General features: G+C 38.5%; 2 protein-coding genes across 2 annotated transcripts; one reads left to right on the forward strand and one right to left on the reverse strand.

Annotated features, from left to right (window-relative positions):
- Window positions 1-227: 227 nt before the first annotated feature.
- LOC149069236 (uncharacterized) lies at window positions 228-2413 on the forward strand. Its single transcript, XM_089251011.1, has 2 exons — window positions 228-320; window positions 931-2413. Exon 2 carries the CDS (start codon window positions 935-937, stop codon window positions 2336-2338), a length of 1404 nt encoding a protein of 467 aa, XP_089107137.1. The 5' UTR covers window positions 228-320; window positions 931-934; the 3' UTR covers window positions 2339-2413.
- Window positions 2414-6672: 4259 nt separating this feature from the next.
- LOC149069237 (biotinidase-like) lies at window positions 6673-13338 on the reverse strand. Its single transcript, XM_089251174.1, has 3 exons — window positions 12970-13338; window positions 10991-11244; window positions 6673-8132 (listed from the first exon to the last, which is right to left on the reverse strand). Exons 2-3 carry the CDS (start codon window positions 11216-11218, stop codon window positions 6768-6770), a joined length of 1593 nt encoding a protein of 530 aa, XP_089107300.1. The 5' UTR covers window positions 11219-11244; window positions 12970-13338; the 3' UTR covers window positions 6673-6767.
- Window positions 13339-17296: the final 3958 nt, after the last annotated feature.

The raw sequence follows: 17296 nt of genomic DNA on the forward strand, positions 1-17296 counted from the left end.
TCACATGAATATATTGTATCAGTGATTCACGTGAATGAGATAGTGATGCTACTCACATCATTATCAGTGATTCATGTAACATTGGATAGTGTATCATTAGATATTGGTACTGTATCAGTGATGCATGCTCACATGAATATATTGTATTAGTGATTCACGTGAATGAGATAGTGATGCTACTGGGTGCACTTTGAGATTCACAGTATATTCCTATACTTATGCTTATCAACTGCAACTGCAGTATATAAACTGCGGGACAGACACAATTCCTTAACTTAGTTCTCTCGCTCGCTTGGATACACTTCTCTCTCCGCAACTTGGTAAGATTTTTTTTTTCTATGGCTTCTTGCGTGTTAGATTTTGAGGGATTCTTGCTTAAAAGTGGGATATATGTTGTTAAGGAAATGGCTTGCTTTGATTTAAGCACAGGGAGAGTATATCACTCTCTCTACAAGCCGCCATTCTCTAGCAAGGAGCTATCCGAAGAAGATTTCCCACAAATGCTCTGGGTTAGCAGAAATCTTCTTAATATTAGATGGGGGGAAGGGCTTTTCGATTATAATTTAATGAAAATTCATCTCACCACTGTTAATAACAGATATAGTTGCATTTATGTGAACTGCAGGCAAAAAAAAAAATTTCTAGAGCAACGATTCAACCTGGAGACAGTGAAAGTCTTAAACTTCCCAAAATCCTTGACTTCTTGCGGGTTTCACCCTCTGCAAAAAGGGCATTGCGCAAGAAGCAAGGTCGTAGCATGCGCTGAATGGTTAGATGCATAAAAATTTAATTTTGTAAAATAATAATAATAATAAAAATTTAAAAAACTTAAAAAAAAAAAAAACTTCTGTTAAAATATATATTTCGCAATTTTTTTTTTTTTCATCTTGAGAGTTGCGGAGAGAGACTGTATGCGTTGTTTTCATTTAGACAGATGGAAAGCCTCCGCTATGAATACGCTCGGAACGTACTGGATACTTCCGTTGCGATACTACACCAGCTCGAATCTGAAATCGTGTACCGTCCAGCAGAGGAATGCGTCTTCAAGTTTGGCGACAAGACTTATCCGATGCCCAGACAGCATGCTGGGTATGGTGACGCTGGCCTACACTACACCTTTTCCGGAATGACCCTCCAGGCCCAACCGTGGACACCTCTCCTCTTGGATTTGAAAGCCGTGGTCGAGAGCATCTCAGGCCATGACTACAACTTTGTTGTCGTCAACCGATACTCTGATGGAACCAAGAGCATCTCCCCGCATTCCGATGACGAATCACAGCTCGTCAAAGATTACCCCATCGCTTGCCTCTCCCTGGGCGCTGAAAGAAAGCTCGTGTTCTCTCGACGGGGGCACCAATCCGTGGACCGAATCCTGGAACACAACAGCCTGCTGACGATGCTACCTCCAACCAACCAGCTGTGGCGTCACGCGATACCTAAAGACCCAAAAGTAAAAGACGTCCGACTCAGCCTGACGTTCCGGAAAATGGTTTCGAGTAACAAGCGCCCATCACCGAACACTCAACCACCATCGGCTAAGAGATCTCGCAGCAGTGGATTCAATAAGGAAGCGCCGCCTCCCAACATCTTTCACGTGAAGGAGAACTTTTTCGTCAGCGTCGTGATCTTCAGTGGTGAAGTGCGCGTACATATTCGAGAATTTTTCGAACGCGATGGACTCATGCACCCAGCTAAAAATGGAGTGACTCTTTCGCCGTACGTGTGGGAATGTTTGAGAACCGAATTCTCTCGTCGTACTATGCTGCAACGCGTTGATAGAACTTTCCTAGTGTCGGAGAACCTGATCGTGGACTACAGCGGTGATGATGTGCTAATTCAAACTCTACATCGCGGGGACAACAAAATTTTCAAGTGCTCCGAAAACCCCCTCAAAATGACTTTCCAGGCAATCGAGGCACTCTTCTGGAGCGAGGATGATAAACCACTTCATACCGTGATCAGTGAGCTCGTGCAGAAAACGCTCTGCTTGGACTATCTGAAAGTGTGTGTGCGCGAAAACCAAACTAAAGGAACGAGTTCTATGGATATCACCGACATTTTGGCTAAATTGGTGAGTGAAAAACTTTTTGCTAGCATCGAAAAAATTGTTGACTGCCATGGGTGTTCCATGGGATATGCTAATCAGTTGGGTCATGAATGTCTGCAGTTGAATGATAATTTAATGTTTTATAAATATTTTGATCATGCTTTAACCCTGATTGACTTTCGCGAAGTCGCTAAAACTCTGGCGGAAAATTACGATGTAGCGGAAAAATGTTTTAATGCGATTGATTTTGATGTTTTGAAATCTAAGATAGAAGAAATTTATTTGAAATAAATGAAAATCATATAAAATGACTTTGTATTTTATTGCTCCTTTGGTTTATTTTTACTTTTCAGCTTGGACATACAAAAGTTTATTTGTGACTTGAAAAAAATTTTATTTTAAAATTAATGAAACGATTCATCTTTGTTTAGTTTAGAAAATAAAGTTTAATTTAGGAATGAAAAAATCATCAGAAAATAAAGTTTAATGTAGGAAAGATCCCCAAGTTAGAAAAAAAAAAAAAGTCTGAAATTAAACGATAATTTGGGAAAGATCCTTCTCTTTGGTGATATCTTCGAAGTGACGTTATGGGAAAATCTTGGGATAGAAAAAAATTAAGTTAGAAAATGCATCCCTCCAAAAAATAACAAAGTCAGAAAATAAAGTTTAATTTAGGAATGACCCCTCTTTGAAATAATCTCATCACTTGGGAAGTCAGAAAATAAACGATAATTTGGGAAAGAGTTGAAAGAACGGTAATGAACTTTAAATTTCCCAGGGTGTTGAGAAAAAAAAAAAAACCAAGTCAGAAAATAAAGTTTAATTTAGGAGCAAATTTTTTCTAAGTCAGAAAATGAATTCAAAAGTTTAATTTAGGAATGAAAAAAAAAATCATTAGAAAAATAACTAAGTCAGTAAAAAAACAATAATTTGTGGAAGAAAAGATTAATTTAGGAATGACCCCTCTTTGAAATAATCTCATCACTTGGGATGGAAAAAAAAAATTTAGGAGCATCCCTCCAAAAAAAAAAAAACAAGTCAGGAAATAAAGTTTAATTTAGGAGCAAATTTTTTCTAAGTCAGAAAATGAATTCAAAAGTTTAATTTAGGAATGTTCCCTGAAAAAAATCATCACTTGGGAAATAAAGTTTAATTTAGGAATGACCCCCCTGAAAAACGATAATTTGGGAATGACATCATAGGCAAGAACGATAATTTAGGAATGACGTCATAGGAAGCGCCATCTAGCGAGCCTCAACAAGTGCGAAGCACCCATTTGTTTGATGCGCAGCAAGTGGGGAGCCCTATTGTTTGATGCGCAGCAAGTGGGGAGCCCTATTGTTTGATGCGCAGCAAATGCGCAGTCCTATTGTGCACCAAAACCGCTAAAATCACCCTACTGAGAACATTTTCGGACAGACTCCGTTGCTCGGTTGCCTGACGAACCCCCTGGGCGAAAGCGGTGCCAAGATTATGATCCGTAACGCCGTTCTCGTCAGTGGTGGGAGTGCTGCCAAACCCTCGGAGCTGGAGCATTTCCCGGGCCACTCGTCGTTCTGGGACAGCTGCAAGGCCGAAGTGGACAAGATGAAAGAGACGCATCTCTTCGCCGGCGACGAGTTTTCGCTGTACCAGTTCCTCTGGGGATCCGACCAGAGTATCATGGAGGACTACGTGCAGGAAGCACGGTACCCCACGAACGAACTGATGGCTGGTTACGAGTTCATCAACGAGAACTTTCCCATCTATGGCGTGATCATGATGGGTCGTATCGAGAGAGTGAGACGCGATGGCACGCAGCAAGAATCGCTCACGGTGTCGCTGGAGAACGACCAGACACGAGTCCTGCCTGCGGACGTGATTCCCAGAATCATCGGCTTCCTCAGCGACGAGGACCTCGAGAAAATTCGCATATTAGTGTGATTCACGTTCCATTACTTTCAGGAAAAGTACTGTCAGTGTCTATATGCTCGTACAATAACCTGCCGTCATTACTTAATGTACATTACATAGACACCGTCCATCTTGTTGATTGCAGACTGTCTCTAATAAATAAATTAATTACTGACTGGTTTTTTTTCCTCATTGCAAATATCCATTTCTCCTTCATGATTCAAATCAACTGTATCAGTTGATTTGACTGTCATTACTGATGAGTCTGTCATCACAGCCTCCGGTCCGCGAGCGAAACATGATCTACCAGCGAAGGAATTCGATCCAGCCCGCGAAAGGTGTTCCGGTGGAAAAGTATTAATGCCCACAGCACGATAAATACCTAGCATGACCATATTTCGTTCACAAAAATACAGTTGACTATCGATAATCCGGCCGGGCGCTAGTCCAACCCGTCTAGTAACCCGGCATTTTTAGTCGGGTTTTGCTCGTGCGTAGAAGAATAAAACACGTCAGCTCATTCAGCATGAGCGCAAAGTTTCATGTGTACATGCAAGTGCACAAACTTCATATATGTGTGCGCAGAAGTTTCTATTATTCAAGTCATACATGTTCAACCCATGGCCCTCGGTGTCATCTGATGAGGCTCGCGATCTCAAACCTAATTTTGTAGAAGTTAACTAATTGACAGATAATTTAAGTGACGCGTGGTGCATTTCCTACATCACTTAAGTGTCGCGCGGAACATTTCCAGGTCACCAAAGGGACTCTCGGCACATCTCGCAGATCACTTGAGTGACCAGCGGTACAGTCCCAGATCATTTAAGCGGCGCGCAGCATATTTACGGATGACTTAAGTGACACATCGCCTAAGTGGCCCGCAGCACCTTCCAAGATTACTTAAGCTTAATCTTATTCTTATACCTTTTGTGTTCCGCGGACTCTTTGTATCAACAAGATCCGTGGACCCCTGCTTTCCCCCTCCCTGTGCCAATAAAATATAGTTCATGAATCCACTTTAAATTATATTCTCCACCAATACTTAGTAATGAAAAAAATTGTTGTACATGAATGCGGTTAACCACTAAACCAGGGGTCCTTGGAGAGATTTCAAGGTGTCCGTGATCTTGGATGAGATAACAATAAACTTATTGTTCTCCATTATAAGGTGATGAATGTTATTCTGTGTGAAGGGGTTCCCTGGTTTTTTATCTTACTGACTCTGGCCTTCGTCTTACTAACAAAAAAGGTTCGTCGAACACGAAAGGTTAAGAACCCCCTGTGATAGAATGATGCTGATGATTGTTTCCAAATTTAATTAATTAATAATTATGGCGAATAAAACCAGCATAATGCTGACTCTCGAAATCAATCTTAAAATTATGTGTTTGTTTTCATTGTGCCGATCGTGAGTGGAAATTTAGGCACTAGCATTCTCACATGGTTTATTACAGTGGTCTTCAGCATTTTTACAGCTGGCGGACCGGTGAAAATGGGAGAATTACTTTGCGGACCGGCTAAAAATGAACAATGGGCAGAAATAATTTGAGAAACAAAAAAAAAAAGAATGAATGGCAAAAAGTTCGTGGACCAACAAAAAATAAATTTATGGCAGAAATGATTTGCGGACCGACAAAGAAATAAATGTGAGAAATAATTTGTGAAGTGACAAAAAGTTAATGGGTTAGAGAAAGAACTTGCAGACCGGCAAAAAATAAGCAAATGAAAGAAATGATTTACTGACCGGCAAAAAATTAATGATAGAAATAATTTGCGGATTGTCAAAAAATTAATAAATTGGAGAAATAATTTGAGGACGGCAAAAATAAATAAACGGAAGAAATTATTTGCGGACCGGCTAAAAATGAACAGTTAGAAGAAATAATTTGAGAAACAAAAAAACATTAAATGGGAGAAAAATATTTGCGGACCGGTCAAAAAAAATAAATGGGAGAAATAAATTGTTGCCCGGCTGAATGCGGGAACAATTTGCGGACTGACAGAATATAAATAAAAGGGAAAAATGATTTCAGAACCGAAATAACAATAAATGAAAGAAATATTTTACGGACAACGGCAAAAATAATTAATTTGCAGAAATGATTTGCAGACCGACAAAAAATAGTAAATCAATTGGAGAAATAATTTGAGGACAAGCAAAAAAAGGTTTGTGGACCGATAAAAAAATATCGGTCCACAATGAGAGGAACAATTTGCAGACCGGCCAAAATAAATGAATGACAGGACCAGCTGAGGACCAGATCCGGAGGAGTAAGAATCAATTGAGGACCAGCTGAAAGAGTAGATAAGAAAATAATTTGCGGACTAGCGAGAAAAAGTAATTCGTGGAAATAATTTGCGGAACGACGTTAAGTTTATGTCGGTAATCCCCCCTCTTCTTTCCGGAAGTCGTCACTGGTTACGTAGGTTGAACGGAAGTGATTGATTCAAGATGGTTGACGAAGGAGCTTATAGCAGTTTTCGCGGCGCAAAGGATTATGGGAGAGAAGGTCGGTGTCGACCTCCAATCCACCCCAAGAAAGATGGGCTTTTTTTGATGAGCTTCTCTCCCACCTTTTTCTTCCCTACGAGGGGAAAAAAGTTGTCATGCCGGTAATTATCACCAAAGCGACCCCCCAATCTTGCACATGTGGACGGGGCTTTAGTGAGCAAAAGGTGAAAAAGGTGAGTAAAAGGTGATTTTTTTTCTACAACAAAAAATCACGTGTGAATCAGAAATATTCAAAACTTTTATTATTCAGATATTTTTACAGCAAAAGAACGATACTTGAAATACAATTGAGGGGGTAGTGCTCCGTATACAACATCAAGATCTTCTCTTATGAATATATGGAGGATCTCGGTCATAAACCCTTCCGTAAAGTCCGAGTGTCAAGAGTGGGCTCGAGCCATCACCGGTATACTGGATGTGGCCCGAATATGACCCGCCACTAATCTTCTTCACCTGAGAGCTCCATTGGTTCTTCGGGATCAACCTCATCCCGCTGTGAACTGCTGTCGGGTAGACGAAACTCGTCGTGAAGTTAGCGCTAATCTCTAACTTGTCGAACACCGTTTTCGATCTCAAGGGAAACACCGAGCATTTGGAGCCGGTGCCTTCATCGCAACGGAACACGAAACACATTTCCTGAGCGAAGAAGTACGTATTGGACACGTTGTGGGTCCCGTTGTTCAATCCCAAATAGTAGGACTCGTTCCCGAGCAGGTGAGCGGAATACTCAACGCTGCAGTGCATGCCGTTGTTATACAAGCTCAACGAGTCTCTGTCCTTCGTGAGCTTCACGAAACTAAACGCTGTCAAGTCCTCTTGAGTGCATCTGTAGTCTGACCCCAAGTGGTGGCCACCACCTTTCATCCGGCGCAGGCAATAATCCGGGACGTCCTTTCCGTCCTTGTAGAACGGTACTGTACCGTTCTCCATTACCACCATGATACCAGCATCCGGGTTAGGAAAAGGTGGTAACTGAAATCTCTTCCTGGGAACCCTGCTGATGACGAGTTTGGACAAGCCGTCCGGATTATAAGTGTACTGAAGAGGTCCCAGATTCCCGGAGAAGATTCCACTTCCCGCCGATCCTTGGTACGGGTACTGACCGTTGGCGACAAGTAGCGTGATATTGTTCCCTGCGGCCCAGGATTGCCAATACACGACCGCGTCGAGTTGTGGTAGCATATCCATCCACTCCGTCGGTAGCACTATGGCATCCACGTTGTATCTCCGGGCCATATCCGCCATCGGCTTGAACACGCTGTCGAAGCAGATGTACATCGCGAACGATCCGAAATCCGTGAAGAATACCGGGAACTGGGGATCGGACGGTACATCCATGGCGGGTTCGAAGAACAGGTGCTCCTTTCGATACCGTGACAGAACTGCCCCGTCCCTGTTGAAAGCGACGTTCGCGTTGTATAAGAAAACGCCATCTTCCGGACATTCCCGGTTGTGGCCACTCTTACATGGCTGCTTATCTCCCATGTTAGCGACGATCACTATGTCGTACTTCCGGGCCATGCAGCTGAGAGTGTAAAGCATCGTACTATTGAAGCGTTCCAAACAAGGGTTGTATTCTTTCTCCACCGGATCTGGTACCGTCTCTAAAGTCGCTTTGTTTTTGGCCCTGGGGAGCTCTGGAAACAGGCCGTACTCGGGAAACACAATCAAGTCAACATCCTGAAAAGAGCGAAATATACTTAGCCTTAAGAACAAAACATCTCGAATCCTTCTACAGGAAGTTATACACTGAGTGTGCGACTTTATTATGACCGCCCGACAGTTTTAAGCAAATGCGCTATGGAGTGACACTTTTTTGTAATTTCGGGCATGTGTATAAACATTGTACTTGAGCTCACACTTTCCAGTGCAGGTTCGGTCATGAATTTTTTTAACCCCTAGGCTACGGGAATAGTCAAAAAATGTTTCTCTCACTGCATCACAAAAAAATCCCCTTTTTTATAAGTTTTTTTTTTCTTTTTGATAGATGGCAATCAAATTCAGAATTGAACACAATCGAAAAAAAAGGTGTGATAAAAATACAGAATATTTGTCTACGAACCCATAATCGCCGGCAAAATAGTGATGGGGGACACAGGCAGGCACTATCATTACAACAATTTACACCTGCGAAGGTTTTTATCAACTGGATGTTGCTAAGATATATTTCGGAAAGAGAGAAAACTCAACTGCCTCTGCGGGGAATCGAACCCACGTCCTTTCACTTGCCGGGTGAACGCCCCTAGGCCACTAGACTACAGAGGCACCGAATCTCTCAATCTTTCCTTGGAGCTCGTGTACACTGAAAGGGACCGTACATGGACGGCCGGACCAGACTCAGGCCAAGCTCACAACTGCTGACGCTGCCACCAGATAGCGACTTACACAAGGATGACGTCACTCTCCGCTATCATGTTGTGAGCTTGGCCTGAGTCTGGTCCGGCCGTCCATGTACGGTCCCTTTCAGTGTACACGAGCTCCAAGGAAAGATTGAGAGATTCGGTGCCTCTGTAGTCTAGTGATCTAGGGCGTGGGTTCGATTCCCCGCAGGGGCAGTTGAATCTTCTTTCTTTCCAAAATATATCTTCGCAACAACCAGTTGTTAAAACCTTCGTATGATAGTGGAGAGTGACGTCATCCTTGAATTTACACCTGTCCCATACACTACAAGCAAACCTGTCAGAGAATAAGAGGAAATAATAATAAAAAATTTAAAAGACAAAAAAAAAACTAAAATATAGGCGTACACCCCCCCCCCTCCCACGTTTGATTAATTTTACCTTGAAAAATATTCTTGACATCACAGGATGATGGAAGCAGACTCTACCACGCTCTCATCATCTGGGAATGATGGGCGCACTCTGAGAGTTAAAGGATCGAAAAAAAAATTAATGTTTTTGATTAACCCTGCACCATAAAAAACTGCAGATTATTTGTAACTTTTGAAGAATACTTCGCTTACTTTGAGAATGAAAATTCCAATTTCCATTGCATGTTTTTTTGCTTATAACATGCGGAGTTTCCAACCAATATTTACGAAACTTAAAGAAAATTTGACACCGTACATGAGACACGCTGTAAAGAAATTCAACAATTCAATACTCGATTAGATATGAGTACATTAAGTAAATGATTTGTAATTACGAATGCGAAGGAAATATCGATATTTTTTCACAATTTGGTTGCTAGATACTCAATGCAACTTACATGAAAACTCCAGTTGAATGTCGTGAAAATTTCGAAATATATCGGTGATACAGTGAGCTGTAATTTGCGTTACTTGCTTTGAGTAACGGGATGATGAGGGATTTTCCAAAAAATTGATATTTTGATTACTTTCTGTCATTTGTTTTTGGTTGTTTTTTTTTTTTTAATTTATTGTCACAAAAATTACAAAACAGTGGAAAGACAAAACTTGAAAGGGGGAAAAAAACACACAACAAGGTGAGGAAAGTAAATAAATGCAGATATCCATGATAAACATCCAAGAGATCCAAATGATCCGTCCAAAGTCAAGCCATAAAACCGTTTTCAGCGTTGGCAAACACAATACCATTTCAATTCTATTATATACATATGCATTAACTATACACAAGATCAGTTTCCATCAGGTTTTTTTTTTTATTTCGGCATCATGCACGTGTGTTATGCTCAAGCATTTCTCTTATATAGCATCAGACACGCGTCTTCGCTCATTCGCATAAAGCTATGGGCTTATTCTCGAGATAATCAAACATAAAATAACTTACAGCCACTTTCAGCATGTAACTTGAATTACAGCCACTTTCAGCATGTAACTTGAATTACAGCCACTTTCAGCATGTAACTTGAATTACAGCCACTTTCAGCATGTAACTTGAATTACAGCCACTTTCAGCATGTAACTTAAATTACAGCTCATGATATCATAAATATCTTTCTGAATTTTCACGACGTTCAACTGGAATTTGTATATAAGTTGCACTATGTATCTGGCAACCACATTATGAGAAAACAAAATCGATCTTTCCTTCCTGCGCATGAGTAATCAAAAAAAATAATTTACTTAAAATTCTGATGTCTCGCCGAATACTGAATTGTTACATTTTAAATTTCTTTTCATTGTGTCTCACGTATAGTGTCAAATTCTCTGTAAGATTCGTAAAAATTGGTTGAAAATTTTGCATATCATAAGCAAAAACATACGATGGAAAATTGGAATTTTTATTTGAAAAAAAAAAACCATTTATATATCTCGGTGAATATACGTACTGTTTTCCCGAAAATGCATACAAGTATTGCACAAAACAAGTAAAATATTTTGTGAAACAAACCATTTGTAGCATTTTATGATACAGGATTGATCACAAAAAATTTTTTTTCTTTTTAATTTTTTGTCGGACCCCTAAAAACGTTCATGACTATCTGCACTGGAGAGTTCAAGTAATATGTTTACATGCCCGAAATGAAAGAACAGAGGGGCGTCATAGATCATTTACTTAAAATAGTCAGGTGATAATAATAAAGTGACAACTCAGTGTAGAAACGTCATGTTGTACCTGTTTTTTGGCCGCTCTAGTAGCTCTCTCATACACTTCCAAATTCATACGGATGATTTCTGAAGGCTGGTTCTTCAGGACATTGCCGAGACGACTATGTTCGAACACAGCAGCTTTGAAGTACAGTGACTCGTCTTCATATTTCTTGCATTCGCAGACACTGCTCCGGATCACCAACGAGAGACATAGAAACAGCCAAAAATTCCTCACAGTTTCAAACGTCTTCATCTTGGTCGACGTGGCGGATCCTATAACTGAATGATATCGAAGACATTAGAGCAGTGATTCCCAGCCTGTTTGTAAAATCCTAAGAGACATGCGGAGGAGGAATACGGGATTTAAAATCCCCAAACCCCCTTCTTCCAAGATTACCGGAAATTAACAAAAAGTTGCAAAAAAAAGAGAATATTCGAAAAAAAAGTCCTTTAAATGCTGATTCAATCGATTAATTTAAAATGCCTTTTCAAAGTTGAAAACTCGACATTCATTGTTGGAGGATGTCATTAATTTCGATACAATTTTTTCCCCATTAAATATGAATTTTTATTTATTGCTAAAATTACTTTTACATTGAAAATAAATCGCACTGATTCCCAAATTTTGTTGTTGTTTTTTTTTTAAATATAAATCTCATTAATTCTCATATAATTTTTTCTTATAATATGAATTTTCATGTATTCTAAAATCGTTTTTTTTCATTGTATATTAATCTGCAATAACTCTGGAATTTTCCCTTAATTATGAATTATTATAAATTGCAAAATATTTTTTTCCACCAATTCTGAATTCCGCTCAATAATTATGAAATACGTTTTTTTCAATAACTATAAAATATTTTTTCAATAATTTATATATATAGAAAAAGAAATTCACTAATTATGAAACCATTTTTTTAATATAAACCGGAAATAATTTCTCATTAATTTTAAAATAATTTCTTCCTAAAATTCTGAAAATTATTTCTTCATTGAGATTTTTACAAACGTGTCTATGAATTGCGCTACCATGTAAGCTTTTTCGTTGGTGGGCCGCTGCAAAAAGCTTCGAGGGCCACATGTGACATGCGGTCCATGCGTTGAAGACCCCTCTGCACGGATACAACGACGTTCGCGTATAACGGATATTGCTGCTGTTTATTCCGGTTTCGTTATAAGTGGGTCCGACTATACTAGTTGCGGTTTATCTCAACAAGACGCGTAAATCTAAATTTTTCGTCCGTGGCGGTCCTCCTTTTTGAAATCATGAAGCCACTGTGAGGGGAAGAGCAACACTCCCTAATTATTTCCCTTTTCAATATATCTTGAAATCATTTCTTACAATAATTATTCAATTATTCTTTTATTCATTGTGAAATGATTTTTTATCGGAAATTACGAAATCATCTTGAAATCATTTCTTTCAATAATGAGTATCATATTTATTACTGTATAATCATTTCTTTTCTTTCAGAAATTACGAAATTATTTCTCTCGTCGATTAAAAAGTTAATTTTTTTCACTGATTCTGAAATTTATTTTTTTCACTGAGATTCTGAAAATATTTTATTTTCAAAAATTTTTAAATTATTTCTTTTAGGAATTCTGAATTTTTGTTGATTCTGGATTTATTTTCAATTTTTCTAGAATTATTTCTTTCATAAATTCTAGAAAAAACCGTTTTTCAATGCTTTCAACCATTTTCTGAAAATGATCGACGGGCCACGAAAAAAAAAAGCTCACAGGGCCAAATGTGGCCCGCTGGCCATGCATTGAAGACCCTTGCTTTAGACCAGTGATTCCCAACGTGGGCGTTAACGCCCCCTGGTGGACGATGGAATGTTTCAGGGGGCGGTAGAAGATACGGGTATAACATAGGATCCTATGGGTTAGATTGCGTTGGGGGTGATATGAGAAAAACATTTCTGAAGAAGGGGGCGATGGGACAAAAAAGGTTGGGAAACTATGCTTTAGATATACAACAAACAAAAATTGCGAACTTACATATATATACACTAGCAGCTATGCAAAATCCCACAACAGAAAGTCTATGTTGCGTCTACACAGCGTCTACACAGCGTCTATGTTGCGTCTGTCCCTATTTTAGGGCTGAACTTTCATCCTTCATGTACCTTATCACTAAAATTTATTAACAGAGATTAATCAGTTATAACAAAAACAACAGATCTGCAGATAAGATAGCCTTCACGCGAATGATTTTTGCGATCTTATCTGAGCCAAATATTCCACTGTTTTATGCCCGAAAATGCAACACTTTTGATTTGCTGAACGCAATATTATAAACTGTTTCTATGTTAAAACACCTACGGTCAAAAACGTTTCGTTAGTCAATGAATATACCACTGAGCTATAAGGAAAGTGGAGTGAGGACTGCGCGAGCCGATGCGACCTCATCACACCCTTTTGGAGCGAGATAGGCAAAACATTTCCTGGCCATGTTAATGCAATGGGACAATTACAAATACGAGACCTGTAAATTCCGTTTTTTTTTTTCACTTTTCAGCCAATAATTATGCATTCTTTATCTTAATTTTTTTTATAAACCTGAATAATCACTTTCGTACAAGAAAAATACCTTTTTTTCAAAAACTTAAGAGGAACTATTTTTTTTATAAAAAACCACAAAAACATACATTTCTAACATTATGTTTAGCATTTTATTGAAAGCTTCCACTTCGAAAATTCGTAGCAATGAATATTTCCGTAAATTAACTGCTGAAAAAACAACTTTCAATGCAAGAAATGAGATAAAAATTAGAGATAAAAAAAGGTTCTTAATATATTTTTTTCAAACATTATACATACAACAATGTACACATACAAGTTTTTAAATAAACAATTTACAAACAGGTCCACAGAGCAAGCATAATTTGGGATATTAAAATCGCAATGCACAAGAGCACTTATATATATACGTTATGAAATAATTTACAATGCATAACCGGAACAGCATCATCTTTCAAATAACGTTGAGGACTTGTAGATGTCAGAGCTGTGAAATGCTCAGCACAAAGAACAGATGCTTTAGTTAGATGCCAAGACTTTCTTTTCACAGCTTCCATGAATTGTTTAAGAACTTCAGGGTTTCGAAGAAACCTTTATTTTTGAAAAAGTGTATTCATTAACCAGGCTTCAAGAAAAAGCAATAGCATCATTGTTCGTAATAGTAGCTTAACAATGATAACTGTTTGATTAATTATAATACATTGATAATGTAATTGGATATAAACATAATTATAAAACTTTTATGATTATGATACATTTATGATTTTACATATTTTGCTTTTAATATTTAAGCAAAAACTGATTATGTAAATAATATTAATTGCATTTTACCACTTCTCATTCTCACATTATTTTCCCAAAATTATTTTTACCAGAAATAAAAAAGTTTCGGTCCTTCGTTCCTTTAATTTACAAAGGATTATGGAAAGCAATTTTTAATGAAGCATATTTCGTAAGTTTTTCTGTCATAAAAATTCTTAACCAAATAGTAATAAGCAATTTCCACACGATTAAAAAAAATGGTTATGAGGTTTAAAATTCATGTGAAATTAATTTGTTATTTTAAATTAATTCTCATCAAACAGAAATTGAATAGGAAATGAGAACTACATGCATTTAATTTTACAATTTAGTATAAAAATCAATGCATCTTTTAATATAAAACCACGCGCACTTACCTATGAAACCGAAGTTTACTTCTATCTTCCTTCAATTTCCCCCCCCCCCCCCCCGGTTGGTGCAATTATAGGCAGAACACGATGTCACCATTTGTGTACATGTAGATGAACTATACTAATGAAATAATATTAAAACAACTGAAAAAAAATACTGAAGATCGATGTTCCCCCATTGTTTACATGCTGAAATAAAGAATGTTTTGCCTATTTCGCTCCCCCACGCCCACTTTCGTATTTCTCCACGTCGGCTCACGCACGTCTGTGTTATTGTATAGGGAGTCTTCACTCCAGTTTACTTATAGCTCAGTGGAATATACAGTGAAACCTCACTGTAAATCCCCCTTTACAAGTTTCTCAAGTCTTGTTTGAAAATAGCTATAGTCTAATGTTAAATAACCACCTCTCGATATAAGGATCCCTTCCACAACGATATTTTTTCTTGGTCCTCAGAACATTGTTATATAGAGATCCCACTGTTATATGTCATTACTTTTTTTGTTTGTATTCGTAAGTGTTGTAGAGCCAAAATAAATGTATCTATTAAAACATGGAAGGAGAAGAGGGAGACTCTGGGCAAATGCCCAACTCGCCCATGCGGAAATCGGGCCTTGGTCTTACCCAGTCTGACTATCACAAACCAACTTATAACAAAAATTTTGTTCCCTGGCCCTGATTCTCTTCCTGTTGTTTTATACGGTTGAAATTTATACAGTACCGTTTAAAGTCAACGCTCGTTATAACCACCCCACGTCATAGAGATCATTCCATTACAACGACTTGCTAGGACATAATCATATGTTTTACTTTCGATATAACGACTTTCCCAATATAACGTCCGTTTGCGATGGAACGAAGAAGGTCGCTATATCGAGGGTCGACTATAGTATAGTATATACAGACCGTCCCAAATTGTTTGCACAGTAGCTATCTCTCTTCAACCATTACTTATTATTTATTTATTCAATATTGTTGGCCCAAAGCCTATACTGAACGCATGGGCGGAGAAGGGGGAGGCGGGGGGAGCACTGCCCCCCCCCCAGCATCAGAGGTGAAGTAGACTGATGTAATGCATATATGTACGGATGAATTGACAACATCGTGCCCCCCAGACTTCCAAGTCTATCTCCGCCCATGACTGAAGGCCTATACCAAGGCCAGAACCATTGACTTTAGAAACATATACTTGGCCAATTACAAAAATTTTCAAATGATATGTCGTTACACAAAATGTCTTAAAAACTCCAAGGGGTCACACACATAAAAAAAATATAAAAATTAACTTTGTATGCAGACTCTGTGGGATAAAACTTCGAATTAGTGAATTGTGGTTCTGAAAAGTCATTTTCAAAAAAATTTCATATTTTTAAATGTAATATTAACGGAGAAATTTCAAGTTTTTGGCATTTGTAGCCAATGATTGAGGATGTGGTTCACAAATTTTGAAACCTAAATTAAAAGTTTTAAAAATTCAAAAACTGTCACAATTATTGTCAAAAAAATGTAATTCCTATTTATTGTGAATAAAAAAAATAAAATTTTTGAGTCCATTCTACTTGTATACAGTCCCTAAAAAGTTCAACTTTTGAGGGGCCAATCAAAACTTGCCAACACAGTGATAAATTGCCAAAATATAGTGATTAACAGGGGCGTCGGAAGTGTTTCGAACCTGTGGGTGCCCGTCTTGAGATTCATGCAGGAAATTTCGATTTTTGAATCAATTCTGTGGGTGCTCAAACCCGTTCTACAAACTTCCGTGGGTGCTCGAGCACCCACAGCTCCGACGCCACTGGTGATTAACTCCTTCACGTACAGGCTTTCGGCAACAAATTTGAATCATCTCTATTTGACGTAATCAGCGATAAATCTGGTAGCCTTGTCCTAACCTAACCGCACCTTAGATAAACGAAGACGAAAGAAAAAAAATCGAAGAAAAAGAAGAAAAAATAAATATAAAGGGAAAACAATATAATAAATAAGTAGGGGATAAGAGAGGTTATACAATCGATTTATATTTTTCATCCTGTTTTCTTTCGCTCTTACATGTATGGTAGAGAAAGATACCGGTACATCACATGTGGGGAAGTGGGAGAAACAGGACCGCAGGCGGGTGTGGTGCCCCGGGTGCTGGACCAGAAGGGGCTCCGAATTCACCCTTTTACTGATTCTTCTACATGGAAAGGGGAGCCAAAATGTCGGTTTGCCCTGGCTGACGAAGTATCTAGTCGCGGTCCTGGGGAGAAATCACTAACAGGAGTGTAGAAAAAAGGAGATAAAAAACAAAACTATGGTTCGTAGGGTTACAATAAAGCTTGACTATGAGGAAATAAAACAGAACTAGATTGAATTTATTCCACTTATTACACTATCGTTTGGACAAAATATTTCATCTGTGATTCAAAAAAAGAGTTATCATGATGAAGCACCTACAACTTGGGCCTTCTAAAGTTCCAGTTGCTTGCATCTCACCAACAAATGTACTAACTCGCATGAACTAATTAAGAACTTGCAAAGATCCTTCATGATGTCAGATTACCTGTCAAAACATATTTCAATTTATACTTCCACAACCAGCTTATTTCAATGATTTTGCCTCACAGGAATTTTTCCTTTCTCTTTGGATAAAGAAT

Source organism: Pholcus phalangioides, unplaced genomic scaffold, assembly GCF_987345545.1.
Source record: "Pholcus phalangioides strain wild (caught in Gottingen) unplaced genomic scaffold, Ppha-v1.0 ptg000024l_1, whole genome shotgun sequence".
NCBI lineage: Eukaryota > Metazoa > Arthropoda > Arachnida > Araneae > Pholcidae > Pholcus > Pholcus phalangioides.

What these genes read in the sequence shown, in the direction of transcription:
- LOC149069236 (XM_089251011.1), top strand. Translation starts at nt 935, where the DNA reads ATGGAAAGCCTCCGCTATGAATACGCTCGGAACGTACTGGATACTTCC.
- LOC149069237 (XM_089251174.1), bottom strand. Translation starts at nt 11,218, where the DNA reads ATGAAGACGTTTGAAACTGTGAGGAATTTTTGGCTGTTTCTATGTCTC. An exon ending in CTAGAGCGGCCAAAAAACAG is followed by an intron (nt 8,133 to 10,990) that starts GTACAACATGAC and finishes CGCTCTTTTCAG; the next exon opens with GATGTTGACTTGATTGTGTT.